Raw genomic sequence first — 27661 nt, 5'->3', positions numbered from 1 at the left:
GGATATAAAAACCCAAACAACTGGAAATTGAAGTCCACTTACTTAATTTACCTTGCATTACTGAGTTGGGGGGGCCTGAGTTCTGCTGTGGAATATTATTATTATTGTCACACTTGCCCCATTCCTTTTGTGTTACCAGAATTATTTTTTCCTTTAGGAATTTCTAGATTAGGGTAGTGGCAATAAAAGTAACAGTTCATGTGTTTCTTGTTTGTTTATATGAGAATTAGGGAATAAAATAGTTTTTAGAATGCAGATTAAGAGCAAACTTCGGCTAATTTCAGAAATATATGACCCTTCTTTTTATCCCAGCCCAGAGAGCATGGGACTCCTTGACCCAGCGACCAGTGATGGGCGAGTTATTTTCTTCTTACCCTGGCAAAAGATGACTATCGCTGGCACTACCGACACTCCAACTGACGTCACACACCATCCTATTCCTTCCGAAGAAGACATCAACTTCATTTTGAATGAAGTGCGTAACTACTTGAGTTGTGACGTTGAAGGTAACTTACGAAGTTTACCCTCCCACTTTTATATCTCCCAAACCATTCCAGCTCTCACTGGGTAATTGCCGTGTGTCCAGTCTGACTCATCTTCACACCTGGCCGCCTCTAACTCTTATGTGCTGACCAATTCTTCTAGAAGGTTTATGAGGGCCAAATTATAACACAATAGGAAGAAGTTGCCTTTTTTCCCTCTACTTTCCACATCCACATGAAACACATACCATCCTTTTCTGGTCTTTTCTAATGGCAAGATTGGAGTGCTATTACGGGAGCTCTAAACACCCTTGGTCTTCCAGAAGAGTATGAAATGTTTGCATCGCTATTTAATTTCTAGAGCTTGGGAAGATCTGATTTACAGATCTAGGATATCCATAGGAAATAATTAATCAGAGAAATGAGAGGATAGAGGTTTATGTATTCTAAGAAATTTAGTGAGCTGTTATTATGTGGAAACTGGAGTATTAACAGTGGATTTAGCTAAGAAGAATAAGTATACTTGTTTTAATTGAAAAAGCCAAAGTTTACTTCTTTCCAGTGCTAACCTGAGCATGGTTTCTTTTAACTTGGATATCATAGTACCTTCTTCTTCTTTTTTTTTTCTTTTTTTTGCGGTACACGGGCCTCTCACTGCTGTGGCCTCTCCCGTTGCGGAGCACAGGCTCCGGACGCGCAGGCTCAGCGGCCATGGCTCACGGGCCCAGCCGCTCCACGGCACGTGGGATCTTCCGGGACCAGGGCACGAACCCGTGTCCCCTGCATCGGCAGGCGGACTCTCAACCACTGCGCCACCAGGGAAGCCCCATAGTACCTTCTTTTAACTTGGATGCCATAGCATTTTCTCCAGTGGACATAGATGGTATAATGTATTTTTTTTTTATCCGTGCTAGTTTCAGAAGTTTCCCAACATTATTTCCTATCTCAGTTAATAGCCTCATCAGCCGACTAGTCACCCAGCCTAGAAACGGCATGCTTATCTTTGCTGATCCTTCTCTTTCCACATCCAGTCCAACTCCCATCAATGCTCACTCTGAAGTATCCTGTAAATCCCCTCTCACTTTCATTACTCTGGGTCACACCTGTGTCACTTTTCACTTAGAGTTGCATTGGCCCCCTAACTTGCTTCCATATATTAGGTCTCTGTCCCCACCTACTCTGGTCCTTCCACCAGAACTCTCTAAAACACATTTCTGATCATCACTTCCTTGCACAAAAATATCCCTTTGATATCTCATCATTAACTTCAGGAAAAATTTTAAACTATCTCATATGCAATCTAAGGCTTTCCACGACTTGTCTTTGCAGGTTTATATTCAACTACTCCACTTATGTGCATTCAATAGTTTAACCATATTACATTTCTTACTATTTCCAAATCAGGTCATGCACTTTTAAACCTTCATGCCTTGTTTACTTAGGTTGAAGTCTTGCTCTGGGATGTCTTTTCCCCCAACTTCTCATTTTGGCAAAATACTATTTATACTTCAGAAGCCAGATATCTTTCGTAGTCCCCTAGAATGCTGGTCTAGTATATCACAACATTATACAATAGGTAATAGTCTAAGATATATTCTTACTTGGAGCTCCTTACAGGTAAGGATTCTTTATTCAGTTACAAAGCTTGTTATATATCTGGTATGCCACTCATGACTGTTTTAAATCAAAATAAATTAGTAATAGGTGCTTTCAGGGTTTTTGATGCTGGTAGCAATTTGAAAATCTTTCTATATTAAGGTAGAAAGTTTAAGAGTTTTTGAAAATAGTCTTCATCTGTTTATATCAGGCATCTCCTATAATGTTGGCTTCAATGGAGGACATGCAAAGACACAATTTTTGTCTTAAGGTGACTCAGTAGCCTCTATGAGTGCTTTTTCCCTAAAGAATTTTTTTCATTATGTGATCACACATTTACAAACAAACTGCTTTAAAAAATGGTTTAGGGGATTCTCCTAGTTTAATTGATTGATCCATACTGTATAGTTTTAGTTTCTTCTAATTTCAAATAATGGATGTAATTTCATTTTGAGTAGATTCTCTTTGGATAGTTATAATAGTATAAATGTATTAAATGCATGTAATTGAAATCTGTGTGGCTAAATTTATACTCTTTTGCACATACAGACACACACACACACACACACACACAATACTCAAACATAGTTGTTTAAGAAATAGTCATGCCCTGTTTAATATCCATACTTAAGTACTCAAAATGCATTTCAATTTCAGCTTTTTTTCCCACTTTTTGCAAAGTAGGAGGAGCTTCATCTGGGTATGATTGTATTTTAATGTATTGATTACTGTTAATGAATCCTGCTTCATTTCACATTTACCTGGGTATGATCTTTGTTAAAAGTGGGTTTATATAGGGCCATAAGAACAAGAAGTTTAGATTGTTAGAGCAAGAAATAAAATTAATTCAAGAGCAGAGAGCTATAGTTGACAGTTTCCAAATTCTTAAAGTTCAAATGCACTAACGAGAAATCTAACTGCTTATACGGGATGTGCTGGGAAGAGGTGTAGGTTCCAAAAGGCTGCTGTGTCCATATCGTGGGTGGGGATTTCCATCAGTGAAATGAGCCTTGGACTGGAACAGAGACTGAGCCTGTACCCATCACTTTCATTCTGCTTATTAATAGGTAGGAGACTTGTTAATACCTGCTGGGACCTACTTGGTCTATAGAGGTCTTTTCGGTTAACATACCTTTTGGTAGTCAGGTTAATTGGTGAAACTAACAAAGAGTTTTTGTCAGTTTTGATTTTTGGTAAAAGTGGGTTGAAATTAATATGTGAACACTGTAAATCAGGCTTTTCCTCTGGTGCTCTCGGGACTCTTGAGATTACAAATTCTCCACGTAGCAAATATCCAGGGTAAAAGCAGAAGTGACAGCTCTTTCATGTACTTCATTTATTTCCCTGTGCTCACCCTCTATCACACCTTTCTTACTTGTCAACTTATCCTTTGAATCAGCAATGATTCTTTATGGTTTCTTTTCATTCTTATTTCTACTGGACTGAAGGCCTCAGAGTATATGAGGAATTACCCTCAGTCTTGGTAGAGTGCTAGTTAGCTAGAGTATGTCTATATCTAAAGTAAAGACATTCAAATTTGTATTTTTTCCAAGGAATTTAGGTGAAACCCAATACTCTCTCCTATACTGATGAAATGTGAAAGAGAAACTCGGCCTCAGGCACCATTCAGTTTTTTGACTACATGCTGTTGCTACACATATTTTAATCTTTCCATTAGTCTGCAGTGGGTTATGCATGCTTTACTTTTTAAAACTCTACTGTTATTGAGCACTTTTTATGCTACACACTCCGCTAAGCATATTGCTTATATTATCTCTGATTCCTCGTAACAACCTTGTTAGTTTTATTTTGTAATTACCATTTTGTAGATGAAGAAACTGAGGCCCAGTGACTTTGTTTCCTTCCCATAGCTCATTCATGTTGGAGCCATGATATTGAATGCAAGTCAGTCTAGCTCTAATACTTGTGCTTCTAACTATTATGCAGTATTCCAATTGGTAGTCCCGGGTTTGTCGCGTGATGTGATATTATATCCACTAGGGAGTGGATTAAGCCTCTCAGTTCATTTCATGGAAGCTGCCAGACACCTTAAAAATGATAGTGACCTTTGCTCTCGACTGGCCTTATTTGGATTTGAATGTTAAAGTAGAGGAGGTTTCATTTCTCATAACCAATCCCTTGGGCCAAGCAGTCTTCGCTACAGATTTTAAAAATAAAAAATTTGTGTAGATCCTAGAGGAAATACTTTTGAAATGGTTTGTATTCACCAGGGTTGAAACAATCATTTTAAAAGGATTTATTAAGTGGATGAATAAGTAAAATTCTGACAACAGTTTCTGAGCCTCCCCAAATGGCTATATTCTTGAGAAGAAAAAAAGTGTCAAATCTTAACACTCCATGCTGTTCGCAGCGGCTGCCACACTTCTGCAAAATGCATCGGAACAATTCTGAAAAGCATTTTGCCTGTTGGGAATAAGACCATGTCTTCTTTTACGATTTAGAAAGCTTTCCATTCACAGGCTGAATTTTCTAGATTACTTGTTTGTTCTCTTCTGAAACGGGTAATTGATAGTTGTGCAGTGTGTATTGGGTTAGGAAGAAAAATGATCTTTTGAAAAATGTATCATTAAGTCCGCTGTGTAGAGGTTAATCAGAAGGACGCAGTGGCGAAACTAAGCTGTGACTTAAAGGGATTGAGGAAGACAGAAGATTTGCAGAGTGCTTTATCCATGTAGTTTTTCTGGAGTGCTTCTCTAAGCAGCTTCTCTAGTTGTACACAGGTTTTCACATATGCAATTAGTAGTGTTTATAGATTGCCTGTTATTCAATTAACAACGGAGCTGGCCATATCAACTCACTGCAGACCTGCCTTTTCACTGCCAGAGATTGTACCAGGGTTATCAACTTACACAGGCTTGGATGTCTTCCAGCTGTTTAATTATAGTGTCACGCGCTTTGCTTTTTCTAGTTTCATTAGTTTATAAATGTAATATGGTATCTTATTTCTGTGATTAACACTTCATTTCTGCAGGTTAAACATGCTGGTAGAGAAGGTATTGATTTCTGACACTGTTTCCCCTGTGTTCACGTAGATATTTTCACATGCTTTTCATTGATTTTTTGAAAGTGGCAAACAGGAGAAAGAGCACCCCAAAATGTATGGCTAAATAACTGATGGGAAGCAAAAGTGCACATTTAGCTCTTAATTGTTACTTCCTGTGGGCTCCATTTTCTATTAACTTAAAACCAACACTTGTCTTGCCAAGTTTTTAAGAATAAAAATATTAATTATCATTGGAAACAATTACACAGCACTTAGTCTTTTCAGCCAGCTGTGAAAAATGTCTATTCAACTTTACTATTTATATTTTATTCTTTATATATTTTACACACTAAAACCTGAGTGAATTATTTATCAGGGTAGTAATAAAAATAATTCTTAAACATGATGGTAGAAGGACTATTTTATTTCCTTACTATCCTTCTGAAAATATCGACCAGTACTTTTATACATTCTGTAGTACTCATGGGATTTTTAACATCTGGGCAGTTGGCACTTAAAAATCAGAGTGGCATGGACATATATACACTACCAAATGTAAAATAGATAGCTAGTGGGAAGCAGCTGCATAGCACAGGGAAATCAGCTCGGTGCTTTGTGACCCCCTAGAGGGGTGGGATAGGGAGGGTGGGAGGGAGACACAAGAGGGAGGGGATATGGACATATATGTATACATATAGCTGATTCACTTTGTTATACAGCAGAAGCTAACACAACATTGTAAAGCAATTATACTCCAATACAGATGTTAAACAAAAAAAAAATCAACTGGGTGAGCCACTCTCATAAGTGGTGTTTAATGAGAATTTTTCTCAATTTTAATAGTAGTGTTGTTTCCTGTCATCTTGTTTTATTAAAGTGTTCAGTTGTTTTAAAAGAGGATATCCAATTGTTTAAATATATAGTCATTAGAAACCTTAAGTCTAGCATGTTGACTCAGAGGCCAAAATATTATTGCTTTTGATTTTGTAATGTCAGCTCTTGTTTGATATAAAAAGTTCAGAGAATGTTTTAATATGCCATTTCATATTTATTGATCACAATACATGACTCCTACTTGATACAGTATTTGAGGTACTGAGAAATACTAGAATTGATATTGCCGAAGACTTTCAACATGGTGAGGAAGATGCAACAGTAATGCCATCTTGTTTAGCCATCCTGACGGTACGAGGACCAGGAAAATCAAGATGAATCTTTGAGCTCTGAGGCATAAAATCCTTGAGTTGAGTTATTTTCTTCACGTGTTATACCATGGAGAGTTAAAGTAGGTGATGTTCACTGTCTACTCTTGGCTACAACCTAAATGATAGAACCGATTTCTGGGTAAGAACTTGAGGGTAGGAGTACCTAATTTAGTACAAATATTTTCATTTCTTTGAATTGATGAGATTAGTAGGAGAGGAGGATACTTTGAAATGGTAAATATGGAACATGTTACGACAATAAAGTATTTTGAGGTGGGGTGTCTCACACTATTACAGCAGATTAGATTCTCACAGGATGAAAGGATGCTCCATTGAAGACATGGGCAAGGTGCCATGGGGGAAATACCCAGCTTGATGATCAACCAGGACATGCCATGGGGGAAATACCCAGCTTGATGATCAACCAGGACAAGTCTGAGATCTACCACTTGGTGGTTTTACTCTAGAACTGCCTTATGCAATATTATAGCCTACACATGTGCATATCATGTGGCTATTTAAATTTAGTTAAAATGAAATAAAATTTGAAATTCAGTTTCTCAGTTGCATGGACCACATTTCAAGTGCTTAATAGCCTCATGCAGCTAGTGGCTAGTGAATCAGACAGGTTAATACAGAACATTTCCATCACTGCAGAAAAGTCTATGGAACAGTGCTGCTTTACAGAAGCTAGAGGTATTTACATAGACATTTAGAGAAGCACTCAATTTATTAGAGTCATTGAATTTGTATTTTTTGTTTTTTGTTATTATAAAATAAATAATGTATTATCATGTAAAAGAAGATCTCCGGATATAAGAAGCCTCAAGAGGTGATTAATTTAGTGATTGAGCAATGTCTTTAGCGAAGGGCCCTTATTTCTCTTCACTCCACCCCGCCCCCCCCCCCCCCCCCCCCAGGTAGGCTTCATGCTATGGTTGTTTCCCCCATGGTTACAATATGGCTGCAGCAGTTCCTGGCAATTTTGGAAGGTTCTCTATGCTATCTGTCCACTGCTTTTGAATCTCTTTCTAAAGAGAATTTGAATAAGAGTTTAACAGCACACAAGGTTTCCACTGTGTGTGAATAAGTAATAAAGAGAGAAACCTGTTTAGTTTGTTGCTGTCTTTTCTACAAGAGGTTAGAATTCATGTTTCATGTGTTTAGCTATGCTGTGCCTTGTGGGTCTAGGTTATACCCATAGCCCTGACTGGTCATTACTTAATTTGGATGGTAGAGAGATAAAAAGTGCTTTTATTCTTCAGCAGCAAATGGCATTTTGAATAATCCATAAAAATCATTAAATCTCAAGGTTGGGAGAAAACTGATAGATGATAGATCACCTGATCCAACCACAGTTTAGTCTAATAACATAAAAATGCTGCAGGCTATAAAGCCTGATTCATACTTGAAATATGATTTAAAATTTGATTATCCTTAAATGAATCTTTTTAAATAAATATAATCCCAACATTCATCTGATATAATTCTCAGGCTAAAAAGCTGAATGCTAAGATATCAAGCAAAATAAATTAAGGTTCCTGACATGTTATGAACTCTTCCTGTTAGTGTTTTCTTTTCTTGTTTTGAGTAGCAATTTCAAAAGTAAGGATTAAAAATGGTATCAGTATACATAATGTTTTATTTAATTTTCCTCCATGAATGAAAAACTCAAGTGTTTTAGTTTGGTCTTTTCATTTCAGACAGTACAGTTTCATAGATGTATTTTTCTGCCTGTTATACCAGAAAAGGTAAAGCATTTGCCACAAAGATTATTTGCATGTGCTTTAAATTTAGAAAGTCTAGTTTTCCACAGAATAATTTTAAGATCAGTCAGAAGGCTGTAAGAACTGAAACCAAATTCCTGATCAGCGTGGCTACCTAAGGAATTCCAGAGAACACACTCTGCAGACTTTGCAGTGACCACAATGACGTTCTAAGTGGTTGGCTAAGTTTTATTTTTGACTCTGAGGGCAATTTGAACTCTAATGGAAAATAGTGGTAATTTCCTAGTAAAGCTTTTTGTAAAGATTAAAATATTGCATGATTTATGTGGAGGTTTTACAAGACTTTTGTGGAATTGTGTGGAGCAAGAATTAACCCCCATTCCATGGAGGCCATCAGAATTAAACATACTGAAGAGGATGCACCCTTCAAAGGGGCAGATCTAGGGATGGAATCCCTACATCGAGTTACCAGTTAACAGGACTGCAAGCCTTAGGCTTTCCTCACCAGTTTATGAGGTTTACTCTCCCTTTGTTTCAGATTCAGTGTTGGGATATGGGTTTGATTGAACACTCCCATAGAGGTGTATGGGTACCTCTTCTTTCGGATTATAGTCATGTTTAGAGTGTGGTCCTTAAGGAGCTAAGCTAAAATATGTCAGATTACCTTAGTTGAAGTTATCTTTACCAGAAATCTTTTTTTCATTTGAGATCAAGATGGAGAGATTGTCATGCAGTATTACTTGTTTTTAGGATCTTTCCCCTGTACTTTTTAGGTGCTTTTTTTTTCTCTTTTCTTTTTTTTTTTTGACTAGTCCAATATACGAGTCACATCAAAGAGTCTTTGTGACTCTTTACACAAGATTTCGCTAGATATATATTTAAGTACTTTTCAGAGTCTGCTGTGTCTAAATGTATAGGAGGTTCGCTGTACAAGAACACAGGACCAAGGGGTGAGTGGGATCTGAAATCCTGACTGCCCTCTGCTTCTAATAAGTATCTTCCCTGAGAAGAGATAGCAAGATATATACTCTAGGGGGGAAATGTAACAAGTCATGTCTTTTGGGGGTTTTTTTTGGCGGTACACGGGCCTCTCACTGTTGTGGCCTCTCCCGTTGCGGAGCACAGGCTCCGGACGCGCAGGCTCGGCGGCCATGGCTCACGAGCCCAGCCACTCCGCGGCACGTGGGATCTTCCCGGACCGGGGCACAGAACCCGTGTCCCCTGCATCGGCAGGCGGACTCTCAACCACTGCGCCACCAGGGAGGCCCTCTTTTGGTTTGTTTTTATTTTGTTTCTGCTTTGTTGTTGTTCTTTGTAACTACTGCAGATTGTCCCAGCTGAGGGTTGCTAACATTTGTTTCTTTTGTTTCCTCTTGGGGACCCATGTCCGTGATTTTCCAGTTCTTTACTTTTTTCGTCCAGGTTATCTTTGTAACAAAACAATTATTTGAGTTTTTCTTGTAACTTACCCACTCATTTAGTTCTTATATTTAACGATATTCCCTCCCTTTAAAAGTACATATTCATGTGTTCTTTTTACTGAACTCTTTTCTGCTTTCTAATCATTTTAGTTTTGTTGAGACGTCTTTGAGTAATCCTCTTAACCCTTGGCATTGATCCTTCCCAGTAAGAAGAGGGGATGTCCTGGCAGCATGGAGTGGTATTCGCCCCCTTGTTACAGATCCCAAGTCTGCAGATACACAGTCCATCTCCCGAAATCACGTCGTGGATATCAGTGAGAGCGGCCTCATCACTATAGCAGGTATGGCATATTACCTTGTTGTTTGGGTGTGCTTTATATCTAAAGCAGCTTGAGTTAAATTCTCATACCAGAATCCCTTTTAATGCTAAAGAACAGGGACTTTTTTTTTTTTTTTTTATGATTCTGAGTAAAATCTTATGCGTTGCTTTGCCACATTTGTTATAAACAACTGGTGAATTTTGTTATTGATAAGTTGATAAATGGTTAATTATAAGAAAAACAAGGGGTGGTAACCTAATGAATTATTTATCAATGTATTTGTAGGTGGAAAGTGGACAACCTATCGATCTATGGCAGAAGATACCATAAATGCTGCAGTCAAGACCCACAATTTGAAAGCAGGACCAAGTAAAACAGTTGGGCTTTTCCTTCAAGGGGGCAAAGATTGGAGCCCTACACTCTACATCAGGCTTGTCCAGGATTATGGACTTGAAAGTGAGGTGGGCATGCATTGCCGCATCATCTTACTCTTGACCTAATCTCACTATTGCCAGTAACAGAATCGGCAGCCATGTGGCCTCCATGATTTCGAGTTTCCTGTTGCTGGGTTTGTTTCTGTCTGTGTACTGTGGGAGTGAACTAATGGGAAAAAGCACTTTTTAGGTGCTTTAGTCACCTAAAAAGCAATGCACGTTTTGGTCTCTGTTTTAGAATCTGGAGTTTGTTTGGCTTGTTCCTAGCAGACAGGACCTCCCAAATTCTTTCTGTCTCGAGCATAAGGAAGGCTGTTCTTCAGATGTGATGTCTAGAGCAGAATGAAGCTGAAGCTTCATCAGTCACTGATACAGTAGCACATGTGTAGTAGCATTAGTGCTGGCCTGAGCATTTGGAGCCAAAGTATTTTCCTCCCACGGAATCAAAATCTAACACTCTCCTAGGATTTTTAGTTACAGGCTGTAAAAAAAAAAAAAAAAAAAAAAAAAAAAAAACTGACAAGATAAGCATGTACATTGTTTTGCTTTGTACCTAGAAGCTATTGATATTCAGAGGACCTGCCTGATGCAGTTTTGTTTCCTTAGGTGGCCCAGCATCTTGCTGCCACCTATGGCGACAAGGCTTTTGAAGTGGCCAAAATGGCGAGTGTGACGGGAAAGCGGTGGCCCATTGTTGGGGTGCGTCTTGTGTCAGAATTTCCATACATTGAAGCAGAGGTACGTGAATGGCCATATGGGAATTTCCTGTCTGCCAGGGGATACCTTTCATCTGTTCACTTTTCATCCTCTTTAGAAATAAGCTAAGTTTTAATGTGCATACATCCGCTAAAACCTGGAGGAAAACGTCTGCCCAGCACAGTTCCTTTCATTTACAAAATTTTAATTTCAACTCTGAAGTGATATTGATAGTGGTAACAATAATAATAGAAAATATGGATTTCTGTCTCCTCCATGGAGCTATCTCAAATCTTACCGATTCACAGTTGTTTGCCCCTTTTGAGAACTTGTAGCTCCTCAAGTTTGTACCACTTACGCACCGCCTGATGCCGTATCTTGACACTTTATATTCATTTATAATTCACCACACTTTAAAAACATAGGTGTCCAAGTAAGCATTTTGTTGTTGATTGAAGGCAAGATTTCTGTCATCTTATTACTCTGAGACAGAAAACTTTGGATAGCCAAGAGATGAGACCATAACTTTTTTTTTTAATATCTTTATTGGACTATAATTGCTTTACAGTGTTGTGTTAGTTTCTGCTGTATAACAAAGTGGATCAGCTATATGCATACGTATATCCCCATATCTCCTCCCTACTCAGCTATGTAAATTAACATCCGTGTCATGTATGAACAACGAGGTGATTACTGTGCATGGTAAATGAAAAGTGATGCAATTTACATGTTTGCACCAGGTTCTATTCAAGGAGAAGGCATTAATAGCTCTTATCCAAATTGTCCCAACTTCCAAATCTTCTTGGCAGGCAGATGGGGAACTTGTATGATGTCACTATGTATCATGCCTGCTAAAGAACCAGATATGTAAAGAAAAAGGTCACTTTTCCTAAGCATGAATTTTAAGTGAAGCTTTATTCCCCCTTTTTAAAAAAGGCCTAAATTAATCATTTTACTTTAATTCAAACTCAGGTGAAATATGGGATTAAGGAGTATGCCTGCACTGCAGTGGATATGATCTCACGTCGTACTCGCCTGGCCTTTCTAAATGTCCAGGCAGCAGAGGAGGCCCTACCCAGGATTGTTGAACTGATGGGCAGAGAACTGAGCTGGGGTGATTCTAAAAAAAAGGTATTGTATAGAAGTCTTTAAAACCAGTTTCCATTATAGACATGCAATGTCTTAATCTGTTAGTAGAGGCTGGCATAGTTTTTTTTGTTGTTTTTTTTTTGTGGCATGCGGGCCTCTCACTCTTGTGGCCTCTCCCATTGGGGAGCACAGGCTCCGGACGCACAGTCTCAGCGGCCATGGCTCACGGGCCCAGCCGCTCCGTGGCATGTGGGATCCTCCCGAACCGGGGCACGAACCCGTGTCCCCTGCATCGGCAGGCGGACTCCCAACCACTGCGCCACCATGGAAGCCCGGCTAGCATAGCTTTTGATGGTGACTTTAGATTGCCTGCCAGTTTTTGTGTGTGTGTGTGTTTAATATTGCTAGGCCTTAGAAAACTGGAAAGCTATTCTTGTAACAAATATCTTGTTTTAACAAATTCTTGTAACAAATATCCTTATAACCAAATATTCTTCCTGGTTGTTTTTGGAAAATCCCTTATAGAAAAATGTTCTCAAATTTGTGGTCGTAATTCCTGAAAAAGTAAGATAATAACAATTGTGGGTAGAACCTTTTCTGGTTTTCACTGAAAACATTCTTAGAATATATTCTACAGTGAGATTCACACTCCTGCAAGGTTGCCTTTGGTAGGAAATTGTGGTTTTATGGCCTGACCACCAAATGCTTATTGATTTGTGTCATTTGAAATTTTATATTTATATCCAAATTAAAAAAAGAAAGCCAGCGATACTCAGATGCCCACATATACAGCCCTGGGCTTCTTGTAACAAACAGAAGACCGTCATGATTTTTAATTAAACCAAACTGTTGTGATGCGCAGAGGCATTTTCATGTATTTATTCAGAAAATACTCTGTGTTCATTGGTTTAGTTCCTGCCCCCCCGCCAAGTCTTTCTTGAACCCATTCCGTGTAGGCTCTTTCGTGGCCACTTTGCTGTAGTGGCTCTGGTCACACTCCCCAGGCACCTTCATGTTGCTCAACGTGTTTGTCAGCTCTCGTCATCCTTTTACGCAACCAGTTAGTGGCCTTGACACAGTTGATTCCTCCCTCCTTCCTGAACACCACCTGTCTTAGTCTACTCAAGCTGCTATAACAGGATACCACAGGCTGGGTGGCTTAAATAACAGACATTTATTTCTCACATTTCTGGAGCCTGGAAATCTGAGATCAGAGTGCCAGGTGAGATGGCTGGGTTCTGGCGAGAGCCTTGCTCCTGGCTTTGAAACAGATGCCTTCTGGGGGACACAGAGAGCCAGAGAGAGCTCTTGCTGAGGGTGCTAATCCCAATGAGGTTTATCTGAAGCTAGTTACCTCCCCAAAGCCCCATCTCCGAATCCCATCACATTGGAGGTTAGGCTGTCAACATATGAATTTAGGAGGGTACAACTCAGTCCACAGCACCATCTCTCTCAGATCTCCTCCTGCCTTCCTCAAACTACTGCCGTTACTGACCTCTCCATGTCGTAAATACCTATTCCACTCTTTGGTTGCTTGGGCCTAAATCTTATTTTCATACTTGATCTAAGCCCATCAGCAAACCTTATCATACTTGTCTTCAAATAATGGCTTGACTTCAACCCTTTCTTAACTGCTGTCACCCTGATTCAGGCTATCAGCATCTCTTACATGGATTATTATAACAGGAACCCGCTGTAATCTGGCCACCACCTTTCTGATCCCCCTCATTTTTCTTCCCATTTCTTCACTCTCTCCAACCCACAGGTTGAGTTGCTTTTCTTTATTCAAGCCCTACTGATCCCTCTCCCTGGAATGCTCTTCCCTAGATGTCCTCATGGCCTACTCCCTCACTTCCTCCTGGTCTCCACTCCAGGGATGTCTCTCTTCACTGGACTGAATAAAAGAGTAGCCCCCAATCCGAATGGCATCTTCTACTCCTTCCTTTATTTTTCTCTTTAGCATCAGTTCTCATTTGACATACCATGTATTTTGTTTATTTACTGTCAGCCTCCCCTCCCGGAAGTAAGCGTCCCAAAGGAAGGGATGTGATCTGTTTTGTTTCTGTACCCTCAGTGCCTGGCATATAAAAGGCCCTAAATAATGTGTATTGAATGAGTGAATGAACATTACTGAGCATGTATGTCACATGCTGAAGGTGTAAGGAAGGACCGGGCATAGGTCTTGTCCTTAAAGTGTTTTCAATGTGGTGGAGATTCCTGAAGATGGTTACATATTTGTCACCTGGGAATGGTAGGGAAAAAGGCAGATTTTAAGGCTTGACTATCAGAGTCTTCAGGGGTGAAACCATGGCCCTACATTTAAAATTTTCTCCTCCAGTAATTTTAAGGCCATGTATGTAGTGCACTGATGGTAGAAATCACTGTTTGAAAAGAGTTCCTTAATCCTATCACAACACTGACAGGCATAACCTTTACCCTCATTTTATAGTTGAGGAAACAGGCTTAGGGAGAAAGTCCCCGTGAGAGTTCATACAACTAGTAGGTTGTGGAACTGGGATTGAAACCAGGTTTTCTGATCCCAGAACATACCCTTTTCCCACCCCACCCTGTTGCCTCTGCATTGGCTGGACTGGTTTATAGCTCTTCCTGTTTTGAGTTTTGGTTTGGCCAATTAAAGCTATATACTGGGGAGTGGTGGTGGTGGGATGCACTGGCAGACTGGGATTGACATATATACACTAGTATGTATAAAGTAGGTAACTAATAAGAACCTGCTGTATAAATAAAATAAAATTCAAAAAAAAATGAAATAAATAAATAAAGCTATATACTGAGGCAACACAAGAATGAAACTTACTCTTGTGCTACTGCCAATCATTTATACCATATAGAAGGACTGGTGATAATGTGTTCCTGTAAAAATTATGGTTGAAATGATCTGAATATGCAGGAAGGTACTTTGTGCCAGGAATTCAGGCTGTAGGAGGTAAGAAGGAGGAAGAAAATTCTGTAAACTGCTTGTGTTCAGCCCTCCCGAGGAAACTAGATTTAACTTCCGTTTAGATTTTATGAGCAGATTTATGTACTCAGAAATATTCTCCCATTCCCCTTAACAAGCAGAATAACAGAAATAAAAGACCTAAAGTTATTACTCAGTATCTGAGACATAGGAGTATTAATGAGAACTGTGGACAGTCTAGAGAGAACAAAGGAGAGGGAAAAAAGAATTAAAGGTTAGAAAGCTGGACTTCTGAGAAAAGGTTAAAAGCATTGGGATTACTTAACCTGCAAAAGTGAAAGAGGAACAAGGTGATAAATAACTCTCTGCAGATGAATTGTGGTTGTTTTTACCAGTCAATACTTAATGAGTGACTTGTACACTGAGCATTATACCAAATATTTTAGGGGAATGATAAATAGCTCATAGTTTCAGGGATCTTCAAATTTAATTGAGTGGTTACAACACATATATACCTCGGAAATATGTGTATATTTCCCAAAATTTATAGAAAGATTTAGAGAACTGTTACTCAAGACCAAAGGCAGCCAACTTGGAAGAAATGGTTAGGGAGGAAGGCGTTGTCTAGGGGACTTGGGGACTGACAGAGGAGTTGGTGAAGACATTTAGAGAATGTGTCATTGTCAGGTTGTGTTTTACACAATTATATAAATTAATACATAATTATAAATAAATATCAACATATAACATCAGTGAAAAGATGACTACATGGTCAAAAGAGTTTGGGAAATTCTGAGTTAAACAAATGAAACCATTTCCTTTAATGCAGATAATTTGGTGCCTTTAAAATGCTTATGTGCATTGTCAGTTTCCAAAAGGCAATTTATTTGGAGACAGACCCAACTCTCACTTGTTGGAAGGGCTGGTAGAAAGGGAAACTAGTATTGCTTTAGGATGTATTTTGGGAAATGCTGCCGTATTATTTGGTAAGGTAGACTTTATAACCCTCAGACAAAACATGCATTTCATTGAGAGGCTTTAAAGAGAAGACCACTCGAGTAGATGGAGGGTGTCTCACAATAAGAAATTATTTCAAAATTGATTCCAGCAAGGAGGATAAAGGGGAAGCAAGTGAAAAATGGAGTGACTATGGACAAAGCAAGCTAATAAGCACCAAATATCAAACAGATGGAAGATACGTACTCAACAATGAAAGGGTATCCAGGACGAATAAGGATGTGTATGAACAGTGTCAGGAATTGGCTGAGTGTTGGCAAAAATACTAAAAACACCAAAAATAACTGGTAAAAATGGTAAAGAATGCAAGTAAGGCCTAACCTAGGTCGTTGCTCAAGGTGACTAGCACCAAATCCTTGACCGCCGGAGAAGGGAGAGAACCTTTCAACTCATAGTTCAATACCAATTTGTTTTTCTTTTTTTCCTTTTTTGTCAAGGAGAATGATTTTCATTGTGAGAAGAACAAAATAAATATTGGTAAGAGGAAATAGACATTCAAATAGGAGACTGCTCTAAATGAGTTTGTACGCCAACCCAGAAATGTTATACTTCAGGGTACTCAGAGAATTTGCAGGTGGGATTTATTTAACTACTGTTGAGCTTTAAAAGATTATGGCAATATGGCAAATAGGAAGAGCACCAGAAGACAGAAGGTAGGCAAATGTAGTACCGCATTCCAAAAAGGGAGAAGGGGGGGAAATATAGTTTGTAACCTATAAATTAGTGGTCTTGGCATTGGTCTTGGGCAGTTTTCCAGGTTATGGCATTTTAAGTTTGTTTTATCAGCATTTAGCAAGAAGTAGTGATCACTGGAAGGTAGTAAGAAATCATTTCAGACATATTTTCTTTTCAGAAAGAGTAACAAGTTTGTTAGATCGAGGAAATGTTATAGACATAATGTATTCGGATTCCATGAAGCATTTTATGAAGCCGCATGTGATACCTTCTAAAATTGGTGGATTTGTAACCAAATGATCACTATCCTCAGAAGAGGGCTTTGATAGCAGGTCATGAGGATTCTGTCTTTGGTCTTGACCTAGTCTACTGTGGTTCAGGTGCCTAGATTACGACATTGATGGCATGCATCTTTGGTGTACCTGTAAGGAACTGGAGGGAGAGTGAATGTTTGGTGACAACTTGAAGCAATGGGGGAGATTACATTAGGTATAATATAATAGACATAATTGGCAAACCTTACATTAGGTAGAAAAACAACTCCATCCATTCATGATAGATTTGACAAGACTTTAACAGTAGCACATGCAAAAAAGAAATATGATTTTCGTTAACTGTGAATGCACAGCAGGTAACAGTGGATCATGGCTGCCCCCAAATGCAATTACAGTCTTAGGCTGCCTAATAGAAATCATATCTCTAGATTGATGAAGCTGATAGTTACTTCTTTCTAGGTACTTGCCAGATCTCTGCTGGAGTATTATGTTGTGTTCTGATCATTTTATTATACGACAGACTAGTTGTGGTTTGGGAGAAATTATTCAGCATGGTAATGGGATTTAAAATCATGTCTCATGCAGGAGAGTAGTTCTAGACTTAAAGAAAATTCTTAAAGAGGAAAGCTCTGTCCTTAGATATTTGTTGTGGTGTGATACAGGAAAAAAAAAACTTAGACTTTATAAAACATTACTGTAAGGGAAGGGGGTGGTGGTGGGATGAATTGGGAGATTGGGATTGACATATATACACTAATATGTATAAAATAGATAACTAATAAGAACCTGCTGTATAAAAAATAAAATAAAATTCAAATATTAAAAAAAGATAAAGAAGAAATTACAAACTGTGTATTACCCCACCATTTTGCATGTCCTTACATTGCATTTCCACATATTTATATATGTACATACTGTATCTTGAAGATAAAGCTTGGATCCTACTCTACAAAAATATATATATATATATATATGTATAACAGAGTCACTTTGCTGTACAGAAGAAATTAACTCAACATTGTAAATCAACTATACATCAATAAAATTAAAAAAAAATAAACTCTCATTTTCCTTCCATGGAATTTCATTGAAAACAACCCCTCCCAACTTAAAAACAAACAAACAAAAATTACTGTAAGAAAGTTGCACTAATCCCAAACAAATTCTAAGAATTGCAGAGATTGGTTTAATCTCAGCATAAATATTTTTGGCAGTTGGAGTCTTCCCTTTATGGGCTGCTTTCAGTGGAATTGAGTTACCTCCCTATCGCTAGAGCTCTTCTTTAGATGGAGACCTCAGGCTTCTATTTTTGGAACGTTGTAAAGGAAATGTGGGGTTAGGGAGGTACTTTGGGTGACTTCTAGGGAAAAAAGCCCTTTCAGCTTTAAATTCCATGATTCCTTGCTTAATATGGAGTATGGATAAATTACATGGGTAATAAAGGGACATGACTCGAGGAACAGCTTGTTCTTGGAGGGAAGTATCAGAGATGCCACTTCCAAGGAGATGAACGTTGAACCAGTCTTATAGAAAATGACTGGGCAAAATTGGTGCAATAGAAGAATAGTTTTATTTATAACTGTTGGATTTTCCTGTGTGAAGAGAGTAATCTGCCAGTGAAGAATGCCCTTGGTGACTTCAAAGGCAAGTTTTATGTATACCTTATATATCATGTATATGTGTAATAAAATAAATATTTTATGTTATATATAATAAAATAAATATGTAATATAATAAACATATATAATAAAATAAAATTCCTAATGTTCTTACGTAGCAAAATGAAAAGTTAGAAATGCTAAAAAGTTCTCTCAGCTAATATATATATTATATATATATATTTATGTTTTAAAATATATATGTCTCCTAAGAGAAAGGAAAGCAGGAAGGGGATAATCTCAGGAAAAAAATTATCTGCCAAAGAAAAAGGAGCAAAGGGACTTGTCACTGACATAAACAAAGAAATATAAACACATTTCCTGCAAGAGTATGTGCTATTGTGTTATTTTCCTTGTTTCATTTGGCACTGGCACTATTCTGCAGGCCAGAAGTTGGGTCTACAAATTGATTTAGTCAGATCCTTTGAGGGGAAGTCTGAGGAATTTAAGACTTGTGTTCGTGAGCATTGTCTATGTTATACTGTATAACAATTTCAGAAGCTCACTGGTCTACCATAGCAAGCACTTACTTTTCACTCATATTACCTGAAGGCTGCATGTTAGCTGCTGTGGCTCGTCTTCATATTTCAGACTGGCTTCAGATCTCTCTGATTCATGCCCTTCTTATGGTACAGGAGCAAGAGAGGCTAAGCAAAACTGCAATTTTGTATAAAGCTTTTGCTCAAAAGTGGCATATATTATATCCATTCATGTGCCATTGGCCAAAGTAAATCACATGTCCAGACTCACATCAATGGGGTTGAGAAGTATACTTATGGGGGGAGAAGTGTGTGTGTGTGTGTGTGTGTGTTTATGAGAGGAAAGAGATATTTGTGAACAATATACAGCACAATAGAGTCATTTTGGAAGTTCTTAGTTTGGAGACTGGCGTGATGAAATCTAAGAAGACAGTGTTCTCAGCAATAGGTAGTATCAGTTGTGGCCGAGATCATTGAAAACAGGAAGAGTAACTATTCAGTAGAATAGCTTGTTTCTTCTCCTGACTCTGTAACTTCCACCCAACTACCAGCATCCGAGTGACAAAATTTTAGAATTAGTTAACGTCATGATGTCTGTCTTGGTACCGCATGCCACATTATAATCGTTGTTCAAGTCCTGAATGCCTTCTTCACTTTTAATTGCTCTTTTGTCACCAAATCACCCATAGATTTTGCTAGTCAATACTGTGGAAGAATATTCAGCAGTAAAAAGAAACAGAATATTAAAACATGCAGCAACATGAATGAATCTCAGAATTGTCATGCTATATGAAAGTAGTCAAACACAGAAGACTACGAACTATATGAACACTTTCATATGAAATTCAAGAAAAAGCAAAACTCTGGTGACAAAATCAGATCAGTGGCCTGGGGCTAGAGGTCAGGGGCAGGAATCAATTGCAAATGGGAAATAAGGAAGCTTTTTAGGGGGATAGAAATGTTCTATATCTTGATCGTGGTGGGATATACATCAAACTGCCTACCCAAAATAGGTGAATTTTATTGAATACAATTATACTTCAGTAAAACTGGAGGAAATAAAAAATTGACCTGGCCAGAAAAATGAAGATGAGCTTTCATTTTAGAAAACCAAGTGGAAAAAAAAAGGAAGAAAAAAATCAATAATTCTTTCCATAAATCTTTGAACTTTGTGTGTCTCTGTGTTGTAGGAAGAACTTGAAACAGCCAGGAAGTTTCTGTATTATGAAATGGGCTATAAATCTCGATCAGAACAGTTAACAGATCACTCTGAAATTAGCCTACTGCCTTCGGACATTGACAGGTACTTCTAATAAGTTTCTGTATCTCTCTTTTTTTGTCTTCACTTATCTAAGTATATTTTTCCATTATTCAATGTTGTGTTCCAGGTACAAGAAGAGATTTCATAAGTTTGATGCAGACCAGAAAGGCTTTATTACCATTGTTGATGTTCAGCGTGTATTAGAGGTAATATTTTTTTTTTGGTTCAACATCTTTGATAGCAGAAGAATGTAAAGATTATGCTAGATGATTTTTTTCTCATCTAGTGCTTTCTATAAGTAATATTTCTCTCTGAATTTTTGAAAGGCTGGTAACATTGATAAAGTGATACGCATAATTTCTAATGAAACTTCATTATTTTGTGCTTTCCTTTTACTTAGAGTATCAGTGTCCAAATGGATGAAAATACACTACATGAAATTCTGAATGAAGTAGATTTGAATAAAAATGGACAGGTTGAACTCAATGAATTTTTGCAGGTGAGTTGTGGTGAAAGGAAACAAGTGTATTTGCTTTTTATCTATTGGTCATCAGTTTATATTCAGGAATGGATTTTGAAGTCCACACAGTTGTCACCTCATTCTGAAAGAGAAGAAAGCTTGAAGCCAGCAAAGGTTGATATGTCTGCCCTTAAGGATAAGGCTTTACGTGGTGCATGTTCTCTTGCTTTTTATAAGACACATTCTGTTGCGCTGGGCAATTTAGATTAAATCTAAGTTAATTATGGCTTAAAGGACTAAGTCAGAAGTGTGCTTTATAAAGAGTATGCCGTGGGATGCCACCACCGGACCCTTCTTTACTTCTAATGTGGAAAGTATATTTTTAATCGAGGAAGTTTAAAGAAATCAGAGTTGTATTCATTTGAGAGTCATATTCACTTGAGAACCCAACATGCGATGATTATATTCTTACATTAGAATGAACCTGAAAAGCAAAAGAAAGGAAACCTATATTCCTGGGTCAAGACCACGTAATTCAAGCATTTCTATTTCTAATTTTCCACTTACTCAAGGCTCAGTTGTTTAATCATAACCAGGAAGGAAGTAAATTTTGTTACTTTAACTTCATACTGGATGCTACACATCATTCCTAAAAGTTCCTTAAAAGAAAGAAACTCAACAAAGCCATACATTATTTGTAACTGTCCATAGGACTCTGCTCTTACGAAGAATGTATTGGTTTCCAAGCAGCCAGGTTTTTTCTGTACTGCTTCTTGGGCAGGTATTTCAAATGAATGCCAGGTCTTTCTTGCACCATGGCAATGATGAATGCTGAACATGAAATAAATTAATGCTGGGGATTTTGGTCAATGTCAGCCCTTTCTTCACTGTGTCAAGTTAAACAAACAAGATCAAGGCAAAGGAAATGGTAATTGTCTCTCTGGAGATGAGCTGCAGATAAGAGCATTGTTGAATCTAAATGCAGAAAATTTTCACAGGTTGTGTCCAGCATTACAAAAAAGAATGTTTAGTTCTTTAGCTTACTGTTTAACTAAGTGGACGTTTGAAATTGAGTTTAAAACGTATGCTTGGGAATAAAAAACCATTTCATACATTTTTTGTCTTTTTTTCTGTGAGAAAATTTTTTTTGTCTGTCTCAGGATTTTAGAAAACTTTTCTTAAGATAAATAGTTAATGCTTCATTTCATATACGTTGTAAATAAACAACAGCATTTAGGGTTCAAGGACCTGAGGTCTTAGAAACAATGAGTCTAATTTTATGGATATGCTATGTGGTTTGGGTGTTAAGTAATTTTGAGTGCAGTAGAGTTAAACACGTAGAAAATAATTTAAACCATCTGCAGGCTTTCTTGTAGAGTCTTTTTAATAATTGAGTATTTCTTGTCCAATTCTAAATGAAAGAGATCATTCATGCTTCTACTAAGTACAAATATACAGTGTAATTTTCAACTTAAAAACGCTGACAATATTTCTTATGAGATATATTCACACCCAAATACTATTTTCTTCTCGTAATATGGTTTCAAGATACATGTAATGTTTGAAGAAGACTTTGAGTTTTTAAAGGCTGGTACATCGCACAATGTTTATGGATAAAGAAAAAAAACTCCAGCTCTCTCAGTTTTGTTAGCGCTGATAAACTTTGAAAGTCTTTATGGAATCAGAGGCAAGACGATAAACCATCAATTGTTCCATCTGTAGATGTCAGCATTCTTTGTTACACCATTCATCAGATGCAAAGTATGTTTTCAGGGTTTTATTTTATTTTTCATAAAATATTTTCCTTCTCTGAAGATTAAGCGCCCATGTTTATCCCATTAAACACCATTTTGAATATAGACTTTTTTTTAATAATCCTCATGGAAGGATCTCTATAGATACTGTATGGTTACATGACTTTATTTTTAGGTTTGGGCTCTAATGACACTTCTGCATTTAGGAGTCCATCTCTAATAAGCAATAGCTTGTGAAACAGCTTTTAATAAGGTCATGAAATTCTGATCCAGCCCCTTGGCAGATGCCTCTGACCCTTATTCAGAGTCTTTTTTAAGAAATGTATTTCTTTAGGCTAAAAACTATAACCCTAAAAATATTTTGAGGATTTACAGATATATATATATTTCTGATGAATGACTAAATCAGTTCTTTAAAAAGACAAATAGATAACAAAGATTGAGGAAGTGAGATCAAGAAAATAGTAAAAACCACATCAACTTGAATAGGAAAAAAAAAAAATTCCCCGTGCTGATAATTGCACAGTGCCTTCCAGATTAAAGGCGTTTGCCTGCTGACTGCATGTAATTTCAAGACTAATTCTGATTTTATCCACTGGATAAAAATGAATTAGCTAAAATCTGGGCTGTGGAGTGCTTTTAATTCTTAAGGTGGATCTCTGGGTCCATTTTCAAGGACTTAAATGTAAATTACTTTAAAAAGTCTTTAAGGAATTTGGATTTGGGGGACTTGAAGTTGTCAAGTACAGTAACACTAAAAAAGAGTAGTTAAATATAGGTCACGGTTTGTCTTTGTTCAATCCCTGAGATTCCCTTTTCAGATTTAAAAATGGAATTAAAGATTCAATATTTGAGTTGCTCCAAAAAATATATGCTCTGAGCACATTAAGGGGCAAAAAGTAATGCATTCGATTTGCATTTAAAGGCAGGCTGATTCGCCAGATAGGTGTAGTTTTTGCAGCCGTGGCAAAATACCTGCCCCTTTCCCCCTTTTTGAAATGTTTGAAAACTGTACTCTTCTTAAGTGAGTTGTAGTACCTGCTGCGGTTTTCGACGGGGGCACTTAATTACCCCTGCCTGCTGCAAAGGTAACCATTAAAATGCCATGCAGAAGGGAGGAAGCTGGCTGGCCTTCTGAATCTGTTGCCTATTTTCTCTTTAAGCTGATGAGTGCTGTTCAAAAAGGAAGGGTGTCTGGAAGCCGGCTTGCTATACTCATGAAAACTGCAGAAGAGAACCTCGACAGAAGAGTTCCCATCCCCGTGGACCGAAGTTGTGGAGGACTGTGAGTCTGAGCAGTATATCCACAGCCAATAAACAGGAACAACAAATAATCATGTATCAAACCAGAGATGACTTACACCGCTCTAAAACAGTGGATATGGATAGCTGCCTTGTTTTAACACTGGGAAACATTCCAAAGCTTTAGGATGTCAATGTATACCCTTTATTTGTATTTGCCATTCAATCTAGCTTCTTAAAAGTGTATTTTATCTTTTTTTTCTCATTTTCAATGCACACTGGTTTAATGTTTTGCATTTATTCTGTGACCTGTTAGACTGGACATGCTCCCTTTTTGTTTGTTTATTCATTTAGTCTAAGTCAGTTTTAGAGGCAGAATATTTTGGCAGAAATTGAAAAAAGAAGCTGGAAATATTTCATGATTTGCACAAAGCTCTGGACATTAAGCTTGTTGATAGTATTTGTTCTTAAAAGAAATTGAGTGGGGTGGGACCTATTAAAACGATAGTGTTTCTGGAGACCCCACAGCCCCTTCTTCCTCCAGCTTGTCTGCCTTCCTCATCCAGACTTTATATCTAGAGCGTGACTGGCAAAACTGGAGAAGGAAGAAAAAGTTTAGATCTGGTTATAGGAGCAAATCTCAGAGAAACTCTGAAAGCTTCCAGAATCACAGGTACAAGATATAAGGATAGCATTGACATTTGCTGGGAGTTACAGTGATAGTTTCATCTCAGCAATTCATTTTTTTTTTCCCCAGTCACTGCTGGTTTTTCTTTGACTATTACAGTTGCCAGGAAGATCCTTGCTTTTCTTACTTTAAAACCAGCATTTAAGTGGCAAGTTGGATACATTGGCATGGGACTAAATTTCTCAAATCTTTACAGTAGTAATAAATTTAAGGATTAAAAACCTGTGTTTATATATCCACATATTATAGCACAGTTTTCAATCCCCAAATCCTAGATCTTGGAGCATGTGATACTGTCAAACATGACCTATTTTGCTCAGGTTATTGCATCATTTGGGGGAGTATTTGTAAACGGATAGTAAAAGAGGATAGGAATAGCCTTTAGTTAACTTTAGTTACAATTATTTATAAAAAGCCACAAACTTGCAGTGTTCAAGGTCATTTTAATTGCTTAAAGCCTTTCTCCTTCTGTACTCAACAGAAAAGTTCTCAATCAAACAAAAAGAAATAGAGAAAACCACACTCAGCACACACACACGCATTCCCCCATCATACACATACACACTCACAGAAAGACAAAACAAGACAAAAAAATCAATCTGCCCATACCACTCTCTATACACTACCAAATGTAAAATAGATAGCTAGTGGGAAGCAGCCACATAGCACAGGGAGATCAGCTCGGTGCTTTGTGACCACCTAGAGGGGTGGGATAGGGAGGGTGGGAGGGAGATGCAAGAGGGAGGAGATATGGGGATATATGTATACGTATAGCTGATTCACATTGTTATAAAGCAGAAACTAACACACCATTGTAAAGCAATTTTGGTCCAATAAAAATGTTAGAAAAAATCAATCTGCTCAGAATTTAGTAAATATGTAATATACTAAATTTAAAGGGCCAATTTGGTATGCTTTTATAATAGTTTGGTGGCATTTTAGCCAGTCATCTGAATGTTTATTCATTGTGCTTCCTCTTGTGAAGTTAACTACCTACTTTTTTTTTTTTTAAGATCACGTTGTGTATGAAATAGGAAATGTGACCCTTTATTTAATGTCAGGTTTTCATTGTGCAGACTTGAGATCTTAATTTTTCAAACTGGTACATAAACACTTTTGTGCTATTATTTTGTGCTATTATTTCTATATATGTCAAATGTTGACAAATATTTCTATATATGTCAAATGTAGAATATCTTTATGCCTCATTCACGTGCGGTATGAGCCTGTCTGCCATAATACACACACTGGAGGTTCACTCACCTAAGCCCCTACCCCTACCTCTGAAATAAACAGTGAAGATAGCACCTTAACTCATTTTGCTTTTAAATGAAGTTTAGACTTGCCACTTCCTAAAGGAAAACCTAAAACAGAGAAAGTGATGTCCCAGGTATCACTGTGAAGTTTTTTCTTTTAAGGTGTGAATTTTTTTTTTACACTGCTTTCTTCCTTCCTTTCTTCCTTCCCCCCTCCCTCCCTCCCTCCCTCTCTCTCTCTCTCTCTCTCTCTCTCTTTCTTTCTTTCTTTTTTAATAATAGAAGCACATGGCTTTGTAACTTAGTGTTTTTCTATCAAGACAATAACTTCACTGTTTAGAGCCCAGTGACCCTTAATAGATAGAAGAGCTGTCCTTTAAAACATCAGAGGTGATGTACCACAATACTGTACATTTGTGCTCTCTCTCTTTCTCTCTCTTCTTTTCTAGTTAAATCAAGACAACGATGACTTGTATCCTCACTGAATCCATTACAGTAGGGAGCAGGCTTATAACCTGACTGGCCTGGGCAGAGCTGTATTTGAAAAGAGGCCTTGTTTCTGCATGCTTTTTTATGAGTGAAGTTCCTTTAAGGACAAAGAAAAACGCACTTTTCTTCTTTTGAGCACATCTGCTTTTGCTTAAAATCTGCTAATTCTAAAACATACGCTCCTTCACCGATCCCAGAGACTCATCTTGGAAACGAGCTGGTTCCAAGTCTTTACTGTGAATAAAGCACCCCTGCATTTTTGTGTAAGTTCTTAATTAAACCTGCGCAGCTTCTTTACCTGATTTCAGAAAAGGAGAGAAGAAATGGGGTGGGGGGTGTGTGTGAGTGTGATTCAAAATCTATTCCAAGCACAAAAGAATTATTTTCTTTTTGTATAAACATGGTATCAGCTGATTCTGTTGGGGTGGGTGTGAGGTGTGTAGAGATTGTCTTTTATCAAGTGATTTAGTTAAAGAGGCTTTATTAAGGGGATTTAGGTGAAGGAACCCCCATCTGTGGTGGAGAGCTGGATGCTCCCTTCAGTAGCCCTTCCCACAGTCATAACAATAGTGATACCGCTGGATTATTTGTTAAGCCAGGGTTGTCTGCCTCATATCCTTCATGCTGCTGCAACATTCTTGCTTTCAATCAATTTCTACTGAGTGTAACTTTAGGATTTCTACTACTAAATGCATGCTCCCTGTTTTGCTTTAGTTTCTAGCTTTGTTTTGTCTTTTTCAGAATATATGTAGCTTACTCCTTCGTACAACAGAAATTTCATTCTTTTCCTAAACATACTGTAAGAATGATCATTGATCTGATTTCCTTTTTTTATGTATTTGTAAAGATTTTTGGCATATGAATGTAATAATATTGAAGTCAACAATGCTAATAACTTGCACTGTTTTGCATTCTGTCAATCCTTTTTAGGGAGTAAAAGAGCCCTACTGTGCTTTTAAAGAATATCAAGTATAAACCCAGTACTGGAGTCGATATACACACTGCATGTTTTCATATATGGCATTTTTTATGTATTGTGTTGGGTTATTGTTCTAGATTGGACTCTTAAATACTATGTTTGAGGCTGGGTTGTCATTTTTATAACTGTCTTGGTGTTTTATCACCATTATTTATTACTCTTGATATACAGAATGAGCTGCATGCATTTATAGAGCAATAAGAGGATGTATTTAATGTGCCTTGTTTTTAACTGAATAAGAACTGAAAGCATGAATCAATAAAACTGATTAAAATGGGCCATTTACTGGCATTTTGATGTTACTTGCAGTCAGAGAAATAACTTTGATTACTGTTGAAGTTTAAAAAGTTTGAAAATATCTTCACAAACTGTATTTTTAATTGCACTCACACATTAATTATTTTCACCTGCAATTTTGTAATTTTATCTCAAAAGTGAATCCCTGCATAGACCAATGCAATTTTATGAGACTGCCAGGTTTATTTGTATTAATTTGTTGCTGGAGGCTTTAGGGCACGACTTCTGTATCTGTGC

General features: G+C 37.6%; 1 protein-coding gene across 5 annotated transcripts in view; it reads left to right on the top strand.

Moving 5' to 3' along the window:
• GPD2 (glycerol-3-phosphate dehydrogenase 2) overlaps window positions 1-27406 on the top strand; it is a 201097-nt gene extending 173691 nt beyond the window's left edge. For 4 of the 5 annotated variants that reach the window (XM_067741881.1, XM_067741880.1, XM_067741879.1 and 1 more), the window contains exons 9-17: window positions 313-506; window positions 9642-9776; window positions 10041-10216; window positions 10796-10927; window positions 11858-12016; window positions 20189-20301; window positions 20387-20465; window positions 20660-20758; window positions 23637-27406. In XM_067741881.1, the coding sequence (XP_067597982.1) occupies window positions 313-506; window positions 9642-9776; window positions 10041-10216; window positions 10796-10927; window positions 11858-12016; window positions 20189-20301; window positions 20387-20465; window positions 20660-20758; window positions 23637-23762 (1213 nt within the window). In that variant the 3' untranslated portion in view covers window positions 23763-27406. The remainder of the gene's footprint in view (window positions 1-312; window positions 507-9641; window positions 9777-10040; window positions 10217-10795; window positions 10928-11857; window positions 12017-20188; window positions 20302-20386; window positions 20466-20659; window positions 20759-23636) is intronic. The other variant, XM_067741882.1, reaches the window with a different exon arrangement.
• Window positions 27407-27661: the final 255 nt, after the last annotated feature.

Source organism: Pseudorca crassidens, chromosome 6 (genome assembly GCF_039906515.1).
Source record: "Pseudorca crassidens isolate mPseCra1 chromosome 6, mPseCra1.hap1, whole genome shotgun sequence".
In the NCBI taxonomy this organism is placed as follows: domain Eukaryota; kingdom Metazoa; phylum Chordata; class Mammalia; order Artiodactyla; family Delphinidae; genus Pseudorca; species Pseudorca crassidens.
This window is presented reverse-complemented; position numbering and strand designations above follow the sequence as displayed.